The 14,286-nt window shown below is 59.4% G+C and overlaps 1 protein-coding gene across 1 annotated transcript; it reads left to right on the top strand.

Annotated features, from left to right (window-relative positions):
• The first annotated feature begins 2,120 nt into the window (after positions 1 to 2,120).
• On the top strand, positions 2,121 to 13,301 carry MMP28 (matrix metallopeptidase 28). The gene is made up of 8 exons (XM_088529947.1): positions 2,121 to 2,228; positions 6,932 to 7,011; positions 7,541 to 7,695; positions 9,702 to 9,923; positions 10,333 to 10,578; positions 10,987 to 11,136; positions 11,430 to 11,597; positions 12,802 to 13,301. Exons 1-8 carry the CDS (start codon positions 2,121 to 2,123, stop codon positions 13,194 to 13,196), a joined length of 1,524 nt encoding a protein of 507 aa, XP_088386073.1. The 3' UTR covers positions 13,197 to 13,301.
• The last annotated feature ends 985 nt before the right edge of the window (positions 13,302 to 14,286 follow it).

The following is a 14,286-nucleotide window of genomic DNA, read 5'->3' as shown; positions in this document are numbered from 1 at the left end:
AAGCTTAACTTCTAAAGTTAAGGGATCATTAGGATTCGAGCTGCTTATACCACATATCTGAGATGATGTCTAAAGCTGAGTTTGAAATCTATTCACCGTTGCACAAGACAGTCTTCCTGCTTCTGCAATCATTCTGATAAAGGCAGCTGGATAAACACTTCCACACCCAGAGCCAAGTCTTGAGAGATGTGATTTGGCACTGAGCACGACCGAACCCCTCTCAGCTCCAACGCCAAACCCTAAGGACAAACCCAGCTGCGGCAGGAAATGCCAGGTCAGCAAGCGGCCCCGCTCCGGGCGCAGGTGCCCTCCCAGACACTTCCCCGCGTTACAATAAGTTGGGGTTGGCGTTTCCTGCTGCTGCTGGGCCCGCGCCAGCCACTTGCTCATCATCCATACTCTTAAGTGGAACAGCAGATGGATCAGTTGCTTCCTAGATACGAAGCAAACACGGATGCATTTGCAGACAGAACTACTCTTGTTTTGCAAGGAAGTCTTGCTCTGACCTGCACTGCGGAGCCGCCGGTGCTTGGATCACTGGGCCAAGTGTTCCCCACGCACCATCCTGCTCGGCACTTTGCCGTGTGCCCGTGGGCCTCCTGCCTCCCCAGCCACCCCTGAGCCTGAGCTTGCTGGCCCAACCTCAACTTTCCACATTTCCAGCCTCCTTATGCTGTGCTGGTCCCTTTCTCTCTAATTTAAAGCCACTTTGCTCCCCACAGTGCTCACTCCTGCCAGCTGGCTCAGTGCTCCACTCGGCACCTTGAAGAAGGAGGCCTGAGAGCTTTAAAAGAGGTGTGCTGTTGAGGCTGGCATAAAGACAGAAGCAGATATAAGTCATGTCCTACTTTTTTTTTCTGAAGTGGAGTCAAGACATGCTTTTGCTTTAGTCAAATAAAAACAAAACAGTACAAAAAATACTGCAAGGAGTAAACAGATCTGTTAAGTTGTCACTGGAAAGAGCCAGGATCCAACCGCGGGTCCCAGGAGGATGCTCAGCTGTGCGGGAGCCGCAGGCGAGGCTGCAAACGTGCCTGGCACGAGCCAGCCTCGTGTCCCGCCGCTGCGTCTTGTGCCGCGAGGGAAATTCAAGCACAAGCGGCGCAAGCAAAACCCGCGGGGGAAGGCGGCTGTGTCCGCTCCCACGCGTGGGCTTGTCCTCGCCAGAGCCCTGAGCGCGGTGGCGATGCTGCCCGAGCGCCGGCGTTGCAGTGTGAGCAGCGGGGCCGTGCGGGCGGAGGGGACGGACGCTGCGAGGGGGAGATGCCAGGGAGAAGGATCCGTCCTCGCTGGCGGCGGAGGGAGCCGGAGTGGGTGAGTGGTGCCGGGTGCGGGGGCAGCTTGTCTGGGCCTCCCCAGTCCGCCAACTGCACGTGTCTGTGTGTGTGTGTGTGTGTGTGCACAGCGGTGGGGGTGCACGCACACACGGGTGCGAATAGTGTGTGTGCATGTGGGTGTGCTTGAGGGGTGTGTGTGCGTGCGCTGGGTGGCATGGGAGGGTGTTTGTGCACAGGGGGTGTGCTTGGGGGATGTGTGTGTGTGTGCACAGGGGTTATGCATGGGGTGTGTTTGTGTATTGGGGGTGTGTGCATGGTGTGTGTGTGTGTGTGTGTGTGTGTTTGTGCGTGTGTGCAGGAGAGTGTGTGTGCCAGGGTGTGTGCACGGACTCTGTGTGTGTGCATAGGGGTTATGGATGGGGGGCTGCGTTGGGGGGGTTGTGCACGGGTGTGTGTGTGTGTGTGCATGTGTGTGTGTGCCAGGGGTTGTGCATGGACTGTGTGTGTGGGGGGGAGTATGCACGTGCGTGTGTGTGTGTGTGCACGTGTGCCTGTGCCTCTGTGTGTGCCTGTGTGTGTGTGTGTGTGCCTGTATGAGTATGTGTGTGTGTGTGTACGTGTGTGCCTGTATGAGTATGTGTGTGTGTATGTGTGTGTATGTGTGTGTGTGTATGTGTGTGTGTGTGCGTGTGTGTGTGTATGTGTGTGTGTGCACGAGGGTGCGCGAGCAGCGGGCGGAGCTCAGCGCCGCCGCGGGGACGGCTCGGGCGGGGCGGGCCGGGGCCGCCCCCGGGCGGGAATCCGCGAGCCGGCAACGGGGCCGGGATCGGGATCGGTGCCGGGATGGGGCCGCGGGGCCGCGGGGCGCTGCGGGCCGCCCTGGCGCTGGGGCTGGCGCTGCTGGCGGCGGCGCAGCCCGGACCGGCCGCCCGGGAGCGGCGCGAGGCCGAGGTAGGAGCGGGACGGGCGCGGGGGTTGTGTGCACGGGGAAGTGTTAATGTGTGCACGGGTGTTGGGGGTGTGTGTGCGTGTGTGTGTGTACGTTGTGCGTTTGTGTGTGCACGAGTGTGTGTGTTGGTGTCTGCACGGGTGTGTTGTTAATGCGTGCACAGGTGTTTGTGTGTGTGTACGTTGTGCGTTTGTGTGTGCACGAGTGTGTGTGTTGGTGTCTGCACGGGTGTGTTGTTAATGTGTGCACAGGTGTTTGTGTGTGTGTTGATGTGTGCACAGGTGTTTCTGTGTGCACGGAGGGTGCCCACCACCGCGATACCCCTCCGTGCTGGCATCTCACACTTAGGCTCCAGAGCAGTTTCACTCCCAGGAGGCATCGACAACTCTCCGTAGCCGCGGGCGTCCATGCCTATTGATTCCCAAACCTAACCACAGAGATCAATATCCATGGATCCGCTGTGCGGGAGGTGTGCCCGGGTGGGTGCAGGCATGGCATCGGGGTGCCGTAGCCTATAGCTATAGGTTGGTGTCCCTAGTGTGGCAGGGGGTGCATGCAGGGCTATAGGCGTGAGCCCACACACGCTGCAGCGGGCGGTACATGTTGCTGCACATCTGCTAACAAACCCTCCCGCGTCGCTTACGAAACAGCCAAACCGGTGCGTTAGGAAGTCTTCCCATCTCCCGACCATTTAGGAAGTCTTCCCATCTCCCGACCATTTAGATGGGACATCTCTCCCGCCTTATCCTGGGGCCGTTCCCCCTGGTTCTGTTTGTGTGTCTCCTGCCAGTCCCTGTACGGTTGTCATCAGATCCCATTTGCTTTGGGAGAACAAGGTATGAGGCTTGGCTGGTGGACAGGGGTTGTCATTAGGGATTCGAGCTGTTTCTTGGTTAGGCATTGATCCAATGTACATTTGCAGAGACGCTTGATTTTAAAACCCTAGCAAGCCCTGGTGGATTAGCTGGGATTTCTCACATGGTTTAAGATGAGAAGTGTACATAAATGCTTGCAGACTTGTTTTAATGCGTAAGCTGCTTATGCTGGGAGACGCTGCTTGGCTCCTAAAAGGTGTTTTATAGATGTGCTCATCCCCGTGGGCACAGGCCCCACTAGACCTCTCACGTCACCTGGGGAGAAGTAAAAATGACAATAATTTAAAAACAGTTTTAGGGAAGACACAGCCATGAGGGCAGAGAGCTTTAAAAGGTGCTGATCTGCTGTTCCTCACTTGTGATTTCCAAGGACTTTTCCCTTGAAGGTTTGAAGCAGGTCCTGGGATTCCAGCAGATCTTGGCAGATCCCAGGCAAGGGCACTAGGCGAGTTGCTTTCATCTCTTTGTCTCAGTTCCCCCCAGACCTGCCCTTTCCAGGGACTTTGGGAACATAAATGCACTGCAAATGTTAGAGACTAGGATGAGAAAGTTTGTCTAACTAAATAACTAAACCGAACAACTGATTTTGCTTTATAGTGGAAGCTGAGATTCTTGTAAAACATCAAATAGTTCTAGTTACTTGTGGCTTTGGAAAAAATGCTGCCAGTCTCTGCTTTTAAAACTTTTTTTTTCCTTGCTTTTAATATAGCTAAACTTAGCAACAATGGGCTGTGTAAACTTATATGCGAGAGTCTGAGAAAATGCCTAGCTGTGTTGTTTTCCTGGCTTCTGCATTTGTTTTCACTGCATTTGTAATGATCACAGCTACAAAAACAAACAGAAAAGAAAAGTTTGGAAGTTTAATTTGGACCATTTGTGTTGTTATCTGCAGACTGCAGATAGATAGGAGGGGATGGATGCTCCACAGCTTGGCTCTGGCTTCTCTGCGCAGGTTGCTGACCTGTGCCCAGCAGCAGTCAGGTCCATGGCAGCACCTGAACTTGTTTAAATGTGTGACACAGGAGCTGGTGACCCTTGTCTGCAGTGTGAAGGGCACCTGGCGCTGAGAACTAAGGACCAGAAAAGTGATTTGCAGGAGCAGCCACAGGTTTCTTGTGCCAGGAAGAAAAATTAGTGAGAAGTTCGAGGGAAGCAGAGTGTGGAAATGGAGAGTGGGGTTAAATGACAGAGATACTCTCTCATTCCTGTTTTTTGTTGTTGTTCTCCTGCCCTTCCTCCTTGCATTATGCTATGGTGGCATCTGGTCTCTGAGGCCCTCTCTCCACCCTGGATAACCAAGAGTTCGTGTTTAATATCAACCCTGAGCTCTATTTGCACCTGCTAAGAGATGCTCTGGTATCTGGATGGGCTATTTGATGGAGCTGGTGTCAATATGGGGTGCTAGGAGTAGCCGTGCCCAATCAATGCCACCCTGACCTGGGGTACTCCAAGCATATGTGTCTGCTGGGGTCCTGGTGAGTCGCTTGGGTGCTCCGTGGGCAGCGCAGCGGAGTGGGGCGGATCGGGGATGTGGATGGAGCAGCTGTGGGGAGGATCCATGGGGCTGGGTCTGCGGGGGCCGCCGGCAGCCCCGGGACACGGCTGTGACCCACAGCTGCCGGGTGCCTCTCGTGTCAGAGCTGCCTGGAGGCGCTAGGGGGTGAAACCGGAGAAGAGGAGGAGAAGGGCAAGGAAACCTGGGCTAGGGAGAGGCAGGAATGAAATGCAGCCTGAAATGCAGCCGCTGCTGATGAGATCTAAGCCTTTATTCAATGCAAAAGCAACCCAAGCAGCTGCCAGGCCCGGAGGCAGGTCGTACACCAAGCGTGTGCGTGACAGCCCCTGGGGATTGCCTGCTTTTGTTTAAGGGATGCAATATTTATTACCCTGCTCTGCAGCATCCCTCCTGGCCAGGCAGAGGGGTAGGCACAGAGCAAGCTGGAGCTCTCTGGATCCTCCCAGTGCAGGAGGATCGGCCCAAAGGATGGCGAGAGGAGCCTGGAAGGGGCTGCGAATGTGGGCAGGGGGTGGTCTAGGAGAGCGGGAAAAACAAAGGTTGTTTAAATGTCTGGGGAGACGGAGCAGGCGCGAGGACAGCGAGGTGCCCATCTCTGAGCTCCTCTGCTTGGAGGAAAGGGGGGATCTGCCTCCAGGCGGAGCGGAGGGGCCGTGGGCGATGCTCAGCGGGGGCCCACGCGGGCACTTCGGAAGCTGGGGCCATGGAAGCGTGCCGGAAAGGCGAGCGGCTGCGGGCAGGACGCGGGGCTCCCGCCTGGGGCCTGTTGTTGTCTCGGCTCCTCCGGAGGAGACGGCCGCATTGTGTGAGCCCTTGGCTCCCTTCCACCCCCGTGCCTGCGCTCCAGGGCAAGGTGTTTCCTCACAGCTCCCTGCGAGAGCCCCAGCACGGGAATGACCCCTCTCCCAGTCGAGCCCCCAGCACATGTGGGAGCATCTCCAGGTTCAAGGTGCTCCTGATTCCATCGTCCTGGGAAGCCTCTGCCCCAGGGCTGGTTGTGTTCCCCGCTGCCCAAGGAATACCCTGCACCAGGGAAGGTCACTGTTGCCTTTCTCTCGGTTTCCAGCACTAACAGCGAGCAGAGCAAGTAGCCAGGGTGCAGCTCGAGCACGTCTTGTACCTGAGGGCCAGATGTTGGTGGCAGCAGCTCCAGGAAATGCAATAAAAATCCCCTGCTACCTTTGCAGCTATGCTGGTGCATAGAAAGCTGAACACAAAACTCCTTAGGAACTAAAGGTGACCTGCCTGCCTTGGTCTGACGTGCAGAGCTAAAGGAACCCAATGGACGATCCCAGGACCCTGGGTACACGGTGATGCCTTCCGGGAGCAGCTCTGCCACAGGGATTGTTTTTCTGCTATGCACCCTCTCTTACCAACATGGATTTTCAGGCATTAGTGAGATCCTGGTGGGGAAAACACATTCATGTTCTTATTTCAAGAATGAGCTTGTGTTAGATCACAGATGGAGAAATGTTTTAAAACTGCTATGCTTAGAGACTGAGCACCAAGGAAAACTGTACTGGGAAGAGGTTTAAACTTTTTTAAGCTTTTGAGACCCTGGACTTGCTGTTTGGGTCCTTCAGAGCTTGCATTTGTCTGCAATGAGGTAATGCTTTGGGATTATCACTGCCTACCCATATATGTAGCTTGTGATTTTCTGGTTCTCGAGGGAACATTGCAAAAACTCAGCAGCAGAGGCAGGGCCAGGCGCCCTCTCCTCGCTCGGGCTCAGGCTCTGCCCAGCACTGTGTATCCCCGCAGGGGACGGCGCTTCTGCTGGGGACGGTCTGATCTTTGTGGTGTGGCATTGCTGAGATCTCTAATCTCTCTGTTTTTTTCTTGTCTGGGCATATTTCCTGGAGGAATCAGAGCTGAAGTGCTGATAAGGAAAGGGAGTGTCCGGGGGAGCAGGGCCGGTGCGGAGCAGCGCCAGGACCAAGCCAGGAGCAGCATCCGCACAAAAGCGGATCCTCTCCCTGCCCGCCCGCAGCCCCTTCCCAATGAGAGGAGCAAGAGGCTTTAGGAACGCCGGTTTTCCCGGGGCCATCAGCCGGGATGTCCTGCAGCAGAGCAGCCACTTGCACTGGGTGGTTCAATGCTGCTGCCTCTGTCCTAGGGGCATGGCCTCCTGAAAACATTCCCAGGCGGGCAGGGAGGGGGTGTGCAGCATTCCCAGGAATGCTACTGTGTCCGAGGGTTGAGGGCAGGTGGGGAGGAGGGAAGCTGTTTGTTTACTTTGAACAGCAGCCCCGGCGGGCGAGGGGTCCGTGTGCCGGCCGTGCTCTGAGCCGGGCCCCTCTCCTCTCTCTTGCAGCAATTCCTGCAGAAATACGGATACCTGGGAGCGCCGCGGCACGGACAACCCGGCCTGGCGGCGTTCAGGGCGGCCCTCAGGTACCTGCTGCCCCAGATCCACTGCTTTATTTGCCTTTTACAGCCCAACGTGCTCGCTGTGCAGCCATGCGCAGGGAGCACCGGAATGGAGAGCTGGAGAGGGACCGGGATGATGGTCCTGCTGCCAGGACTGCACGTGGCGGGTCCCATGACGGGTCACTGCTGTCAGGATGCAGCCGGGCGCTTTCTCGGGAGATGGGAGCATCCCCTAGGGAGACGTACAGCATGAGGAGGAGGCCCAAGCTGGAGTGGGAAGCAGCACATGGATCACCTGGATCTGCTGCAGTGCTCCACACGGGCTCACAAGGCTGCTCCGTGCAGGAAATGCTCTCCTCCAGGGATGGTCTCACGGGGATTCCCAAATGCCCAGACATGCTCCACGAGGAGGTTTCCCCCGCGTGCCGGGGATGCAGCAGCCACGTGGCAGGGCAGGAGGTGCCGCCTGCAGTGGAGCGAGGCTTGGGAAGGCCGCTGGGAACGGGGCAGCTCGTGTCGGGGCTGTGCGAGCACCTCCCGCCTTGTCTTGCAGGGACTTCCAGCGCGTGAGCCACCTCCGGCCCAGCGGGCGGCTGGACGGCCCCACGCTGCGGCAGATGGGCCGGCCGCGCTGCGGCACGGGCGACGTGCACAGCCAGGACGCCTGGGCCCGCCGCGGGCGGCGGCGGAAGCGCTACAGCCCACACGGTGAGCGCCGCGGCCGCGCGCGCCCCGCAGCACCGGGAGACGGGGCAGGGCGCCGGGGTTCGGGGCGCTCCAGATGGGTTCTGAGAATTGCAGCCTCTTTTGGTGCTGTTGCTTTGTGCTTCCCATTGGGAGCAGAGTGCGAATGTTGTGCCCAGCAGGCCAGCACTGCCACCACGGTGGCTCCAGGCTCTGCTGCTTTGCACGGGGATGCAGCAAGGTCAAGTCTGACCTGCTGGTGCTTGGACCCAAAGGCTCATTGCCCCGCGTGTGAAGAGGTTCAGTGCTGCCAGCATCACTGCTGGCTCCTCTCTGCGCAGGATGGGCCCTCAGGAGCTGCTCCGCAGGGGCAACGCGGTTCCTCGAGAGCCGCGACCCACTGCGCTGGGGACATGGGAAAAACGAGGGCGAGACGGCGCGAGGGCTCTGCACATCGTCAAGCCAGACATGCATCTGGCAGGGCAGGGAGGGACCCTGGAGACAGCCCGTGCACTCCCGTTGTGCCTCTGGCTTCTTTCCCAAACACCGGCACATGGCGGCTCTGCCGCAGCCGGATCCTGGGGCTCGAGGCAGCTTGGCCCTTCTCCAGCCTTGCTGCATTCCCCGCAGCGCTTTTGCAAGGCAGGGGTCACCCCGGGCCGCTCTCTGCTCAGATGGGAGGGAAGGGCGAGGGCTGAAGCGTCCCGCGCCGCCGGCACGGCCGGGAAAGCCGTGGGCTTTGTGCTAAGTGCGCTGTTTATCCTGCCGCAAGCAGGAAGCGGCTGCAGCTGAACCAGCAAAGCGCTTTGTTATCCCCCCACCGCTGCGGTGCCGACGGGATCCTCGGCCATGCAGCCCCGTTGAGACGTGTCCGGCACCCGGACGGGCTGGCACAGGGTTGTTCCCTGCTGGCACAGGGTTGTTCCCTGTGAACTTGGGCTCGTGCAGCACAGTGGGACTGAGCGGGTGAAGCTGGAGCGCCCGTCGTGCCCTCCTGCGAGGAATGAGGAATCTCTCACCCATCTTTACGTTTCCAAAGCTGTTGAATTGCCCTGGTGAGAGGCAGGGGCTGCCATCCGTGCTAGCGCAGTGCCTAAATTACCCTCAGCACGTACAGCATCTGCTTGAATTGCTGCAAAAGCCCCCCCTGGAAGGGGCCGAGCCGCTAAAGCCGCAGCAAGGCAGGACGCCGAGCGGTGGGAGCAGCGCGGCCGGGGCCTGAGCGGGAGCGGGAGGTGTCCAGGCTCTGCCAGGAGCATCTGGAGCGGGACAGAGGCAGGTGCGGAGCGGCCGGAGGTCCCGGCCTCCCACACCGGCCTCGGTGCCGGCTCCCACCCATTCCCAGGGCTCGACGCCCCCGGGCGGAATTGGCGCCGGCTCCTGCAGCTGCTGGGGGCTCCGGAGGGGAGAGGGGCTGCAAGGGCGGGCGGCTGCTGCAGGAAGCTGCTTCGTGCAGCGCTTTGCATTGCCACAGGGGCTGCAGCAGGGAGGGTTTAGGGCCCTCTTGACGCTCGTGCCCTTGGGCATCGCTGGTCTCTGTGGCACTGGGGATGGGTCACCCTGAAAGGACACAGCTCTTTCCAGGAAGCCACGGCCAGCAAGATCTTCGGGGCGGATGGAACGGTGCTCTCAAAGGGCTGATTTCTCCCTGGTGGGGTGTCTGGGCTCTGGGGCAGGAACATCTGCAGGCAGAAACACTCAGATTGCCTTTAAAATCTGAGAAAATGCACAACCGTCCACGGGGAGCTGGCCTGGTTTCCTTATCTTAGCTCAATATCTGCTTTGCTAAAATTGCACCTACAGAAAAAAAAAAAAAAGGAAAGAAAAAAATGAGAATCCCCTAGAAAAACCAGGGCTGGGCTTCAAGAAGGGTCTCAGTGGAGAGAAGGGCCAGTTTCTCTTTCAGCCCTGGCTTGGGAAGTCGCTTTTCCCAGCACTTGCATTCCTGGAAGCGGAGGCTGGGAGCCGGCTTCCCGTCGGAGCGCTGCCGCGCGGGGGATGCCCGCGCTGAGCCGCGCTTCGTCGCGCAGGCGGCAAGTGGTACAAGCGGCACCTGACCTACCGCGTGGTGAACTGGCCACCCTACCTGCCGCAGCACGAGGTGCGCGCGGCCGTGCGAGCCGCCTTCGAGCTCTGGAGCAACGTGTCCTCGCTGGTGTTCTGGGAGGCGCGGGACGGCCCGGCCGACATCCGCCTCACCTTCTTCCACGGCGACCACAACGACGGGCTCAGCAACGCCTTCGACGGGCCAGGTGCTGGTTGCTCCCCATCGTAAGGCACTCTCCTCCGACGAGCTCTGCGGGTGGCAAGGGGCTGCTGTGGGGCTGGGGCGGTGGGGACGTAGCCCTGTGGTTTTGGCACTGAGTAGAGGGTGCCTTGGGAGCACGTGTGCCTGCTTGCTGGTGGGGACTTCGCTGCATGGGGCGGTGTTAATGGAGCATCAGATGGTGGCCGTGCTGCTGGAGTCGGGTCCCTTCCCAAAGCCGGGCTGGTGCGCTAAGGAAAAAGTAGCTTTGGGGGGATGCAGGGAATGTGATCCACAGGGAGCAGCCGGGGCGCTGAGCATCCCTCCAGGAGCGCATTGCAGCAGGCAGAGCTGCATGGACCCCGTAGCTGGGGTCGGGGTCCCCGCGCGGCCCCTCACCGGCTCTCGCCTCCCAGGAGGAGCCTTGGCTCACGCCTTCTTCCCGCGCCGCGGCGAGGCCCATTTCGACAGCGACGAGCGCTGGTCCCTGCGCAGCGGCAAAGGGCGCAACCTCTTCGTGGTGGTGGCCCACGAGGTGGGCCACACGCTGGGCCTGGAGCACTCCCCCGTCAAGAGCGCCCTCATGTCTCCCTACTACAAGAAGCTCAGCAAGGACTTTGTCCTCAGCTGGGACGACATCTTGGCTGTCCAGAACCTGTACGGTGAGCGCGGCCCCCCCACAGCCTCCTGCAGCTCTGCTTGCCAGAGCTCATCTGTGGAAAGCGGGGAGGGATCGGGTTCAGCAAGACAGCTCTGTGCAAGCTCGGGGTGGGGAAATGACTGCAGCTGTGGGGAGCATGTAAGCCGTGGGTTGGAGAGAGGCCGTGGAAGGGAATGTGATGGGTACCGGGTGCTCCAGGGCAGAGAAAGCCTGTTGGGAGCACCAGTACCTGGAGGTTGCAGGGTACCAAGAAGTCTTTGCCCACCGCTTGCAGAAGGGGATGGAAACTGGACAGTGGATCAAGTGTTGGGTGCCCTCTGGTGAGGCACCAGCCCTGTGTTCAGCTGGTGCTTGGGGAAGCCGTCTCCATGCCCTGCTCTGTGTCTCATTGCTCCTTGCTCTGTCCCAGGGAAGCCACCCAAGGGCTCAGCCATCCAGCTTCCCGGAAAGGTGTTCGCCCACTTCCAGGACTGGAGCGTGGACCTTTCTGGTGGGGAACAGCAGCAGAGGAGCCTCAGTGCCTATTACTGCCACTCCTTCTTCGATGCCATAACAGCTGGTAGGTGCTGGCCAGCATGGCCCTCTCCCAAAACACACATTCCTGTCGCTGCCACCGCAGCACCTGCTTCTGCTCCAAGTCTTATAAGATCCATAGGCAGAAAAGGCAGCGCTCCCTGGCTTGCAGCTCCGCTCGCGCTCCCCACGCTGCTGCCATCACACTGGGGACAGGACGGCATTGACACAGAGCGAGACAAGGGGTGGTGGGACCAGGGGCCTCCTGGCAGTGCCCAGCATCGCTCACACAGACGTGGGGCTGGGGGTTTCTCACCTCCCGTCCTCTGCTTTGCACAGATGGGGACCACAACCTCTACATCGTCAAGGGCAGCCACTACTGGCTGGTGCCAGAGAGCGGCAATGCCAGCGCCCCGCGGCCCCTGCACACCCGCTGGCCCGGCCTCCCCGCCGCCGTCGACGCTGCCGCCTGGTCCCAGCTCAGCGGCAAGTTTTACTTCTTCAAAGGTACCGAGATGCAGCCCCCTGCAGCGAGGGGAGCAGCACTCCCCTCTGTTTAAAAGCAATATTGGATGCACCCAGCTCTGTGAGATCTTTGGGAGCTCCCGGCTGCTGCGGAGCGCCCGGGGCTGTGTCTGCTGCCAGGATGGGCTGGGAGCGGAGATGCCGCTCGCGAGCTGACCCGGGATGCTCCGTGACCGAGCGGGCGGTGGGAGGTCAGCCCACGCAGCCCGGCTCTCGGCCGGGTTTGGAAGTCCTCGCCGGCCGGGCAGAATGGGGCTTTGTTGCTGCGGCTGGTCCGGAGCCAGGAGCCCCGCTCTGCCACCACTCGCAACCGCTGTGTCCCGCTGCGGATCCGGATCCGGCACCGCTGCTGAGCAGAAAAGGGCTTTTGTGCCCGAGTCACCGCGAGTCAGCCCTGCAGGGACAGCCTGGCCCTGGCCCTGGGACACAGAGGGTGACACAGGACGCAGGGCTGGCTCCTCCTCTCGCCCCGTGCTGATTCTGGTAGTCCTGGCCTGAGGGCAGCCTGGGGGTCCAGCACAGGGGCAGGAACTGGTGGTCGAGCGAGCGTTTGCTGTGGGGCAGTTTCCTTCCAGTCGGAACTTGGGGAAGCCCTTTGGGGATGCTCTCCTTGCTGGTGACAGTTGGGTCACCGGAGGGATGGAGCTGCTCACTGCTATGCGAGGATGGCACCAATGTGTCTGGTCCGGTGTTCGAGTCCTTTGGGCTGGTGAAGAGGAGAGAAGAGGCTGAGGGAGCTGGATCTGTTCAACCTGGAGAAGAGAAGGCTGAGAGGGGATCTAATCAGTGTATATAAGTACCTCAAGGGAGGCAGTGAGGAGGATGGTGCTGGTCTCTTTTCAGTGGTGGCCACCAACAGAACTAGGGGTAATGGCCACAAACTGAAGCACCAAAAGTTCCACAGGAACTTAAGGAAATTTTTTTTAACAGTGAGGGTGCCAGAGCACTGGCACAGGCTGCCCAGAGAGGTTGTGGAGTCTCCTTCTCTGGAGATCTTCAAACCCGCTTGGACGCAGTCCTGTGCCACGTGCTCTAGGTGACCCTGCGTGTGCAGGGGGTTGGATTAGATGATCTCTAGAGGTCCCCGCCAACCTTCAGCATTCTGTGAGTCTTTGATTCTAAGTCCTGCTGGTCCGTGGAACCTCTTTGGACACGACGCTCAACCCCTCTCTCCATCTCTTCCCAGGTGGCCGCTGCTGGCGCTACAAAGGCTCCATCTTGGAGGCGGGTTTCCCGCGGAAGTGCAGCGCGGGCGGCCTCCCGCGCCACCCCGACACGGCCCTCTACTTCCAGCAGCTCCGGCACCTCGTGCTCTTCAAAGGGGCCAAGTACTTCGTGGTGAGCGAGGAGACCCTGCGCGTGGAGCCCTATTACCCCCGGAGCCTGCGGGACTGGGCCGGGCTGCCCCCCGGCACCGCGGGCGCCCTGCGGCACCGCGACGGCTTCCTCTACTTCTTCCGCGATGACCAGTACTGGCAGTTCGACCAGGCCAAGCTGCAGGTGGTGGCCACGGGCAAGTGGGCGGCAGAGCTGCCGTGGATGGGCTGCTGGGACGCCAATGGCGGGCAGGTCCTCTTCTGAGCTCCTCCGAGCCCGCGCGGTCCTTGGCTCAAATTCCCATCTCCGGCTCGTCGAGTGCTGGCGGTGGCCACCAGGTCTCCCTGCCCGTGTGTGGGCACGTCGGGTCTCCACATGGAGCTGCTTCCCTGGAGAGCCGCATCCCGAGGGAGCACAAGGTGCAGGACCCATCCTGCAGCCCAGGCTGGTTGGACAGAGCCAGCGATTCGGGGGAGGAAAGATTTCCAGAAATCCTGGAGAACAGCCTAACCGCAGGGACCATGGACCCAGTCACTTCTTGGAACTCTCGGATTATTTTTTATGCCTTTCTTTCAGCGTGGGGCTGTTTTTTATTGACACTTCTCTGGCTGTTTGCCTGTGATCGCGCAAAGCAGCATCTCACTGGAGCTCGCATTGGGGCTCAGGTGATTTCTAATCAATGGGGAAGGAACGAGAATGTTTCTGGTTAAAGAAAAAATTGCCATTTGGACAAAAATATGAGGGAGGAGACGATGTCTCCGTGTCCAAGATAGGAGCTCACCTGCCCGGGGATGCGGAGGGGGACACGCTGGCTGGACAGGGCTGCAGGGTTTGCAGGGGAAGCAGTTTTGGGGAGTTTGGGGGCAAGGCAAAGGCGAGCAGCAGCACGTGGTGCTCGAGGGCAACCCACTCGCCAAAGCTTGTTTTTCTTATGGGCTGGTGGGTTCTCTGCTGTCTAATAAGGATTGTGCTCCTGCTGTAGCCTTTCTCATACCCAAGGGTCTGTCCTCACTCCGGCTCTCTCCATGCAAGAAACTGAACGGGTCAAAAGACCGATGAGCCCTGTGCCCCTCTGCTGCAGTTGGTTGAGTCTGATTTAAAGGATGAGGAGGGAGTGACCAGGACAGGTCCTTGGCTCCAGAAGCTCAAACTCAGGGAGCAAATAGGGCAATCAGGGTCAACTGGGACAAAACTAGCATTAATTTGATTTGAGAGGTCCGGAAGTCTTGTGCCAAAAGAGAGGGGACACTGGAGGTGGCGGTGATGGGCACAACTATCCTTGGGCTTCATTTTGGGAGCAGCTAAGCCCAGGGAGTGGGAGAAGAAGCCCATCCTGCCAAGGCTGAGCTCTCAA

This window comes from Tinamus guttatus, unplaced genomic scaffold (genome assembly GCF_059628265.1).
Source record: "Tinamus guttatus ecotype Peru unplaced genomic scaffold, ASM5962826v1 Tinamus_guttatus_pri_ptg000356l, whole genome shotgun sequence".
Classification (NCBI taxonomy): domain Eukaryota; kingdom Metazoa; phylum Chordata; class Aves; order Tinamiformes; family Tinamidae; genus Tinamus; species Tinamus guttatus.
The sequence above is the reverse complement of the archived record's forward strand: the minus strand, read 5'-3'. Positions and strand labels throughout refer to the sequence as shown.